The following is a 10355-nucleotide window of genomic DNA, read 5'->3' on the forward strand; positions in this document are numbered from 1 at the left end:
TAGAAACATGGAGTATCAAAGAGATCTTGAAACGTTGCTTCACAGACTTCACCTTCAAGACAAACAGAAGTTGTCTCCAGCAGATTTTCTTAAAATAGGTCCACCAGTGAAACAGGACCATGAAACATCTGAGGAAGATCTAGCTCATACTTTTCTTCAGAGGTTGATGATGTTAGACTACAGAGCCAGATATATTCCTGTAAGACAAGACAGTGCTGAGGTGAGCCACTCAAATCCTGTTGCAGAGCTTGATTCTTCAAACATAAAAGAAAGTGTTTTAGGTTTTTTTAGCACCAACGTTGACTGTGATCAATCAGATCAGACTCATGTTCATCCAATGGACGTTCAAATGGCAGTATTTCACTGCTCAGACAGCTTCCTTAAGCAGAACATGATGACAAAGCTGTCACAGTGTCAGTACGCCTTACCTTTGCTTGTTCCTGACCCAGTCACACTGGATGTTGAGTGTCCTCTGTGGACATTCAGACAAATAAGAAAAACCTGGAAGACAACTCAAATCAAGGGTGATTCAAACATTGTCACCATGAAGAGTTCACCCATCTGCAAAGCTGAGACACCCATGGTGTCATTTTTCCGCCTGGGTTCACTGTCAGTGTCTAAATCTCAGCTGATGAACACTTTGATCAACGAGCGTCACAACACCTTCTTCCACAGAAACTGCCCAGGTAGCACCAGATCTCGCCTTTTGATGGATGGTGTGGCAGAGATTGCCTGGTACTGTCCTGCTGGAAAACCCAACGATGCCTTCACTGACTGCACTGCCTTCTGTAATCTTCATGGTGATGCTCTGTCGATTGAAAAACAGCTTAAGATACTGACTGAAAAATCTTCAGTCAATGTTGTTCTGTTACCAACTCTGAAAAAAGGTGACAAAAGTAATGAAGTTATCTCAGATCTTGTGAAGTCTCCAAAGCCTCTGATTTGTCTCATTACTGATAATGATCGTGTTGCAGTTCAGATGAAAAAGGGAAAATATAAAATGGGTCTAAAAGACAGAAGCCAGTCAGATGTTTCTGAAGAACTGAAAAGGATCATTAGAGAGATCTTGTCTGGATCACAAACATCTTTCCAGCTTGAAACCATGGCCGAGGTCTCTGGGATCAGAGTGGATGAAGAAGACACAGTCTGCCAAAAAGGAAAATCTGCTGCTATGGAAACAGTGAATTTACTTCAGGGGATGGAAATTTCAGAAATCAAAGATAAGTTCCTCCCTTGTCATGGCCGACTGTGGCATGAGTGGTGCAGAATAAAGAAAGAACTGTATCACCTCAAAGGAAACGTTGAGAAGGACAAAAGTGAAAAGCAACAGGAACTGATGAAAATACGAGAAAAACAACATGATGCTTCCTGTAGTGAACTGGTGAAGTTGTTCATTGAAAGTCTCTCATCTTTGCCATCAACAGACAAAGAGTATTTCCTGAAATGGACTCAGATCTTAATAGACGCCCTCTCCACAGACGATCTCACGTCAATTCTCCAAAGCTATGATGAGAAGTGGTCTGAGGTCTTGGCTCTGAAGAAGAAACGTGACAAATCTGATCTGTTAAAAAGAAAACAAACTGAGCTTGAACAAATATCAACAAAACTACAATCAGCAACTTTTGGCTTGGAGCACATCTTTAGAGAAATGGGGCAGATCTATGAAGCCCATAAATCTCTACAGAGACAAACAAAGAGGGGTCAGACTGACTGGTCTAAATACCCTGAGCTGGCTGCAGAGCTGATAATATCAGGACATCCCATGGAGCTGATGGATGGTGATGCAGGTCATGTGCCTTTGACATGGATCTCTAGTCTTTTAGAGGAAGTCATCAAGAGACTGGGTGACCAGAGAGTGTTTGTGTTGTCAGTTTTGGGCTTACAAAGCAGTGGAAAATCAACAATGCTGAATGCCATGTTTGGGTTGCAGTTTGCAGTGAGTGCTGGCAGATGCACCAAGGGTGCCTTCATGCAGCTGATCAAAGTGTCAGAGGAGATGAAGAGAGACTTTAAGTTTGACTATGTGCTGGTGGTGGACACTGAAGGACTGCGTGCTCTTGAATTAGCAGGTAACGCCGCTCTTAACCACGACAATGAACTGGCAACATTTGTTGTTGGTCTGGGAAACATGACATTGATCAACATCTTTGGAGAGAATCCAGCTGAGATGCAAGATGTTCTGCAGATTGTTGTTCAGGCTTTCATGAGGATGAAGAAAGTCAAACTTTCTCCAAGTTGTGTGTTTGTTCACCAGAATGTGACAGATATTTCAGCTGCAGAGAAAAACATGGAGGGAAAGAGACGCCTGCAAGAAAAACTGGACCAGATGACCCAACTAGCTGCCAAAGAGGAGGTTTGTGATGCAGAGTGTTTCAGTGACATCATTGCATTTGATGTGCAAAAAGATGTGAAATACTTTGCCCAGCTTTGGGAGGGAAGTCCACCTATGGCTCCTCCAAATCCAGGTTATAGTGAGAGCATCCAAGAGCTGAAGAACTTCATCCTCTCTAAAGCTTCACAGTCTGATGGGATTACTCTGTCACAGTTCAAAAGCAAAATTCACGACCTGTGGGATGACCTGTTGAACGAAAACTTTGTTTTCAGTTTCAAAAACACACTTGAAATTGCAGTGTACAGAAACCTTGAGGTTCAGTACGGGAACTGGACCTGGGCTCTGAGGAGCAACATGTTGACCATTGAAAACCAGCTGTACAACAGAATTGAAAATGGAGATCTTGACAAGGTTGAGCTCAGTTATCTTTCTAAAGAAATGAGCAAAACATATGGAGAAATCCAAAAAGAAATGTCAAAGCACTTTGATGATGACAGAGACAAAGAAATCTTGGTTCAGTGGCGAGGCACATTTGAAAACAAAATCAAGGAGTTTCATGAAGAACAGGTGAGAGGAGTGAAAAGAAAACTGGATGAAGTTATCCAGCAGAAGAAGGCTTGTAAAAAGCTTGATGATCAGAAGACAGAGTTTGAGAACAAGCTGCTACAGAAGAGCAAAGAGCTCGCTCATCAGTTAAAACACAAGACACAAGATGAAAAGAAACTTAAACACCAGTTTGACTCTGTTTGGAGCGACTGGGTGAGAGAACTAACTGCAGATACAAAACCTATTGAAGACATCAACTTGGAGAAAGATCAGTCAACTATCCTTCAAGAGCTTGGTTTTGAATGGGATCTTATTAATGATTCCAAAAACAGTGGCAGATACAAAAACATATCAGGGGTTCGTGATTACTTTCATTATGTGACACTAACCAAGTATCAGGAGCGTAGTGACAAAAGCCAACAGTCTCAAGAGAGGGAAAAGTTCAAAAGAGAAAAGGAGAAACTTAGACAATTCGGTGACTTTGTTTCAGAAACAACTATAAAGGTAATAAGTTACATTAAGGGGATTTTTCAGCAAGAAGATCAACAACTGATCAGATCCCTGATTAACAATCTTGAAAAACAGTCACTTGATACAATCAAGAACAAACCTGTAGCTACAAGAGGCTACAGTCCAACTTATTTGCAAGAAGTTGCCAAAAATGTCAAAGAGAAAGTGAAAGAATTTGAATCAGAGAGGAAATATGCTCTGAAGAAGAAGTTTACAGTTGATCTCTTACTGTATGTGTTTGACAGAGCAGGGACTTGGCTTTCAGAGTCCCACGAGAAATTCAACAAGAAGAATGATGTACGTACTCATCTAGAAAGCAAGAGGGATCCATATTACAACATTTTCAGAAGCTTCTGTGAAGGAAACTCTTCTGCTGTTGTACTCGGAGAACTCAAGAAAAAAACTGCGTGATAGAGAAAACAATTGAACCAGCAGCCTCCCATTGGATAAGATGATAAAATTCAGACTGAAGCCTGATCAAATCCTCATCAATCAGCTGTGCAAGTGCTGCTGGGTAGAGTGTCCACTCTGTGCAGCTGTTTTCACCAACACCAGATCACAGTCCTAATGACCACAGTGTAATTTTTCATTGATCCACTGCAGTCAATGATATGTCCAATAAAGACACAGATATACTCTCTGTTGAATACTGCACAACAAAAGTTGCAAGTGATCAAAGTTTTTACTCAGATTCAGATTCAGATGAAAGTATTCCCTATAAACAACCGGACTAATGTTTGCTAACTGGAGAATTACCCCTGATGAGTCTAATCTGACATACTGGAAATGGTTTGTGTGTCGATTTCAAAAACAACTGGAAGAACACTATAAATTTAAATTCCAGGGCAGAGGAGAAATTCCCAGCGAGTGGAGAAAATACAGTAAAGAAGAAGCGATTAAAAGTCTGGGTGAAATCTAAAATGAGTCCAAATGAGTGAACCAACACTACTCAGCTGAAAATGATGATACTTGTTTTCATGTGACTATTCATGAATCAAACTCCTATAAAACACAGAAGAATAATAGGAATTTGGAGAATGAGTGAGGCATAAAAACTAATGTTAATATCTACAAAGTTAGTAAGTGTGAACTTCTTTATATGAAAAATGTTCAAATGAACATAAAGCAGAACACAATGTTTTTTTATTTGTTTGTTTTTGAAGAGACAGAGAAATGATCAATATGCTGCATGTATTGATGAATATTTTGAAGTTTTATTAAATCTGAACTTCTGAAGTTCAGTGATCATGGAAAGATGATTGAGAAGGTTGATGAGAGACATGTTGTCAGATGATCGACTTCTTACAACAAAGAATGGAGGGTATATTTCTTTAACCTGTGTAATTCATTTCTAAAACTTATATCTGAAAATCCTGTTTAACAAGTTTGGCCTGTTTGTATTTTTGTAAGTCTACATTTTAAGTTGAATCATGTTAACTGATCCAGGATGCTTTATGTTGAAGACGTATTTGAAGTGTTCAGTTGTGTTATGTTAATTTCATTTAAAGTAATCTGTCATTATATCTACAGCAGCAAGAGTTTTGTTGTTTTGTTGTCAATGTGAGGAAAATATTTCTTTGATCATTTATGAAACTGATCATTCAGTGACGACACAAAAACACTTGTTGACTTTAACCTTTCATGTTGTTAATGAGCATAATAAAAATAACTACATCATATCTATTGAAAGACAATGTTTCTTTTTTTGTTTCTTAAATGACAAAGTTTTAATTTCCACCTTTGAGACCTGACATCTGTTTGTAGAAGACCCCACCTTTTGTATCTGATCCATGGTTCATAGTAAAATCATGTTCCTAACTGTTTCTATTTGATAAGACTTGAACATCACCTTATGTTTATTTGACTTTGTCTCAACCTGATAAGAAAATCACACATGGCTCTTAAGCTTTCTGCCACGTTGTCTGCACATAGGTGTCACACTTCTGTTCTCTGGGTGTGTGATCATTTTTCTATCACAGTTTCCCAGAGCGTATATGTTTTCAATCATAGATGACATCAAATGCAGGCAGCAGTATTTTTTGATGTATCTTTCATACAAACGGACTTCACTACCTACAGTCAAAGATGTTTAGTGGTGGGGAGAAGTGGACAGTAACAAAGTACATTTACATGAATACTGTACTTAAGTATATTTTTTTGAATGTCTGTACTTGAGTATTTTTTCTTACTTTCAGAAACTTCCGACTTTTACTCCACTACACTTTAGAGACAAATATTGTACTTATGTACTCCACTACATTTCTATGAAGTACTCATTATTTTGAGTTGTTTGTCAGTCCTAACAATGGCTACGTTTGATAAAGATGAGGTAGAAAATTCACCACGACCAAACTTCAGCAATGCCTAAAAACAGAAATATGACAATGGGTCCTTTTGCTGATTTATTTTCGCTTTTACGGCAGTTTCTATGGCCTTTGTATGATATTCTACAAGCTTTTTATTCTACAGGTTCTTTATTATTTATTAACAACCATCATCATTATTATTATTATTATTTTTTTTTTTTACAAATGAGCTACTGGATACATGAATTTCCCTAAGGTATAAATAAAGTATCCATCTATCTATCTATAGTCAGTCAGTAGGTTGTTTCAGAGTCATTCGGTTTTATAAATGTGGAACAATACAGTAATGTGTTGACATAAAGAAAATATACTTTAGAATATTTCAGTATCTTATGAATCAAGTACTCCAGTACTTAAACTCAAGTGAAAACTTAACTGAACCACTTTCACTTGTATATTGGAGTCATATTAGACCAGGACGGTCTGTACTTTAACTCAGGTACTGATGTTGTGTACTTTGTTCACCTCTGGTGGTGGGTTTTCCCTCGTCAGCAGCCGGCAGCTAGCATTAGCCGAGTGCCTCTAACGTTATGCTAACACACCCACAAGCACCATAACGGTTTGAAGCCCGCGGAGCTGCTACGGTCGTTGTTGTCAGCTGTCGGCTCGGTAACATACGACGTGGTTCCTAGATACAAAACGCAACATCCTTAGTCCGGTGGATATAGGAATACAAGTATGACAACTTAGGTTAGCTAGCTAGCACGGGTAACGTGAGACAGAGCATGGCTTTACTCGGCCTCTCCGGTCGGTCAACTGTCAACCGTTGTCTACCTACACGGCAGTTAGCCTGACCTCTCCGGTCCTCCGTTTAAATCCCTCTTTAGAGAAACTGCAACGCAGTACTCAGTCTACTTCCGATAGAAGTTAATATCACTATTACCACAACGCTGCTTGAATCCAGTCCAGTTACACACTCCCGCTCGCCCCTGTCGTTTAAAACCAAATCCAGCACACACTACCCGACTTGACGGCCACAGAGCAGTGAAACAAGGGAGTTGTAGTTCAATTAGACTACAACGGTGCGTTCACGAGCTCCGCTAATGTACGTATTCTCTCCAAAGCGTCTACCATGCAGGAAAGGCTGGAAATAACCGCCTGAGAGGTTGACAGCTCTTGTTTTTTTTTAATATATACAAACACATACATATATACATATGTGACAACAAGTGTATATACATATGTATGTGTTTGTATACGTATATACACATATATACACACACACTCACACACACACACACACACACACACACACACACACACACACACACACACACACACATGCATACATGCATACAAACAGAGAAACATATATATCAATCAAATAGAAAAACCAATCAAATAATGTGAAACACAAAAAGTAGATGTAATAAATAATAATAAAAATATATAAATTAAATACAGCAATTCATCACCAGTCAATTATTTTAATCAGGGGCTACAGAGAGACTGCATTTGCTTTTTTGTTGGTTGTATGTTTAAGTGTTTTTATGTATATTAAATTCAATTAAAAAGGTGTTGTAATTTGGTAAATATTTGGATAATTTTGCTTTATGTAGAAAGAGTGCCTAATATTTTTCTATTTGTTAAGCAGGTAGGCATTAACCACTACGAAATATCCACTGCATATTTCACAGCAACATACAATTTTACAATAAATAAATAAATACAATAATTCAGTGTGAAGATCAATGAAGATTTTTTCACTTTTTATTATAGTGGTTCCTCTAAATATTACTATAAACGGAGGATTACAATTTTTGTAGCTCATCCTATATTTTGAAACTCTTACTCTACAAAGTAACTACTATCTGCAGCTATCATAAACACAGTGTAGTAAGAAAAAGAAACTGTACCTGATTACAATATTTGATAGTTATTTGTGACAGTTATTATACCTTCATGTAATAATCATAAAGTATTACAGATTTGTGACTGTATGATTAATCATTGATGTAAGGTAATCAGGAAGTCTAACTACCTGTAAGCCACAAGCTTCAAGGTAAATCAGGTGCTAGTGCTATGTTACTTTCAGTTTTCCTTTTGTTGTCACACCTTGTTCATAACCAGCCAGATGGATCTATCAGGCAAAGCAAAGGAAACATAAAATAAAGGTGAGCTTATTTCTGTATTATGTGTGTCTGTGTAAAGTTAGATGCACAGTGTTTCTTTTCTTTTTCTTTTTTAAATTGCTGATGTTATCTTACTCTCTTAACAACCATCTCAGTTTCACCATGTGAATTTTCTTACAATGAAATGAGGCTGTCTGTACGTCAGGGGAATTATTGTGGCTATGAGGCTTGACAAATTCACTCATTCATTGACTTTCTCTTGAAACCTTAATGTCATATGCTCACTCTCCAACTGAGTTCAGTGTATCTTACAGCTGTAATTTTTCTGCATGTGCGTATTTTGAACTTAGTTTAATATCTCTCCACAAGTTTAGTTTAACTGACAAAATATTCTTGATACAAGGTCAGCTTAGATTTTTTTTTTAAATTAATATCATCCAGGAAACCCAGGCAGTATTTAAAAAAAGTTACTCCACCACTGATCACATCTTTTTCACTGAAAGTTGAATTGTGCTGTTTCGAAAAGAAAAGTCCTCTTGTTTTTGTTTTCTTTTGTTTGTCTTCTTTTTTGTTGATTACAGCATGGTATTTGTATTTGATACAGTGTGGAGGAATGCACGTGACAGTTGAAAGGATAAAGTTCAAAGTTCAAAGTATCTTTATTGTCCTTTACAGGGAAACTGATTTGCAGCCAATATATATACATAATATACATAAACACACATACACTAATGGACATCAAGAGACAGTATGGCATGATGGCCAGAGTAAGATTTCATTCAACAAGGTCAAGTGCAAAAGTCAAGTCAAGTCCACAGTCGGTGCAAATAAGCAATCTCTAGAAAACAATAAAACAATAAAATACTATCTGCCATTTACAACAGAAGAGCAGCAGGACAAGGGAAAGCTTATCTTGGGTCTAATAACTCTCTAAACCAACACACAGTTGAAACTCTATCTGAAGAGGACGATCTTGGCTCTCCAGAAGGGAGGTAGCTTTTCAGACCACTATACACTAATGGTCTGTTACAAGATTAAAAAGACTGTACAATCATCCATTTATGAGAAAAACTTAGAAGATGTGTTTAAAAACAGCAGAAATTCATATTATGTTAAAAAGATTAAATGATCGTCATTGTGAAAGGTTAAGCTACAATAGTATAAATAATAGCAAACCTCTCGGCCTGAGATTGGCTGCAATTAGCGTTCACGCCCAGGTCTTACGACTGTGCAGTAGATGCCGGTATTTATCGGCTCCAATCGGTAATGATGTAAATATAACACCTGGGTAAAACCGTTAATTTACGCCCCAAGACTTCGGTGCATACCGGCCTGTAGCTAGCATACGCTCACCTGTCAATCAAAATGGCATGCCCTCAATTCGCCATCATTTTAAGCCTTAATAATTTAATGTAAACAGGTGAGTTATATTAAACAGTTGTCATGAAGAAGGAGATTAGCTCTAGAGACCAAAACCGTTTTTTGTACCAGGCTGTAAACATGTTTATTTCTGCTGTAAAGTTGGACATTTTAACATGGGAGACTATGGGGACTGTCTCGCTTTTGGAGCCAGACTCTAGTGGCCATTAGAAGAAGTGCAGTTTTTCTTACTTCCGCGTTAGCTTAATTTTTCAGCCACTGATGTTGCTGCTTGTATTGAACTAATGTGTTTGGTGATTTTGTCAGAGACGTCTCGGTGTTAAACTCTGGATTTTAGCAGCAAATTAGCATCTTAGAAATGGCTCGGTCATGACTGCTGGTTAACATGTAGTCATATTGGGCCACGTTTCAGTCACTATTTCAAACTTGTTCCGTTGTCTGACAACATAAACAGAAACAACTTGTAAATGAAAACAGCTTTATTGGGAATTGGCATGTATAAAATACTTTAAATGTGAGCACAGAAGCAAGAAGAGAGAAGCAAAGAGGTAAAGGCCTGAAACCAGCAGACACTAGGCTGAATGCAAGTAAGATGCAATGATGTCAGTTGTTTACAGGTTCCATGGCAGTTTTTCAATACATTCCTCAATTTCACAAGTTGATCATATGCGGTCCAGCCATATATGAACTTTTCTTCTCATATCATATTAAGTACTTTATGTATTTAAAACTTGAATTGTGAGCAACTGGACTTGGTTGGAGATAAGCACTAATGTAGTATTTGAGAAACATCAAGGAATAAAATCTGCAGTATTGATAACAACATGCCGTTAATCAAGTACCTCCTCCTTGATATTTTCTTACTAGGTTTTGACTGGAAGTGAGAGATGAAGACTGCAGATTCTGCAATATTTAGACCAGTATCACTGTTCTGTCATTGATGAAGTCCTGTAGAGGTATGTGTGTAAAATGTTTTACTACTAGTTAAATAGAGTTCTGTTCTTCACTTTCTTTACTCACCAAAGGAAAAAGCTTCCATTTTGTTTTGAACTTCAGACATTTAAACATCTGTGGCTCCTTCACACCTTTCTTAATACAGTGTGTGAATTCTATAAGTAAAATATATATAAGTAAAATATGTAAGTTAAG

The 10355-nt window shown here is 37.7% G+C and overlaps 2 protein-coding genes and 1 pseudogene across 3 annotated transcripts in view; 2 read left to right on the forward strand and 1 right to left on the reverse strand.

Annotated features, from left to right (window-relative positions):
• Positions 1-6678, reverse strand: part of LOC111230311 (ran GTPase-activating protein 1-like) — a 29923-nt gene extending 23245 nt beyond the window's left edge. For both annotated transcript variants that reach the window (XM_022756999.1, XM_022757003.1), the window contains exon 1: positions 6638-6678. The gene's annotated coding sequence lies outside the window, so the exon portion shown is untranslated. The remainder of the gene's footprint in view (positions 1-6637) is intronic.
• LOC111230310 (interferon-induced very large GTPase 1-like) lies at positions 77-3821 on the forward strand. Its single transcript, XM_022756998.1, has one exon. The coding sequence runs from the start codon at positions 167-169 to the stop codon at positions 3797-3799; it is 3633 nt and encodes a 1210-aa protein (XP_022612719.1). The 5' UTR covers positions 77-166; the 3' UTR covers positions 3800-3821.
• LOC111230337 lies at positions 3816-4874 on the forward strand (annotated as a pseudogene).
• Positions 6679-10355: the final 3677 nt, after the last annotated feature.

Source organism: Seriola dumerili, unplaced genomic scaffold, assembly GCF_002260705.1.
Source record: "Seriola dumerili isolate Sdu_G_001 unplaced genomic scaffold, Sdu_1.0 BDQW01000262.1, whole genome shotgun sequence".
Taxonomy (NCBI): Eukaryota; Metazoa; Chordata; class Actinopteri; order Carangiformes; family Carangidae; genus Seriola; species Seriola dumerili.

Bases quoted from the DNA above. Each gene is read 5' to 3' on its own strand.
- LOC111230310 (XM_022756998.1), top strand. From the start codon at position 167: ATGATGTTAGACTACAGAGCCAGATATATTCCTGTAAGACAAGACAGT.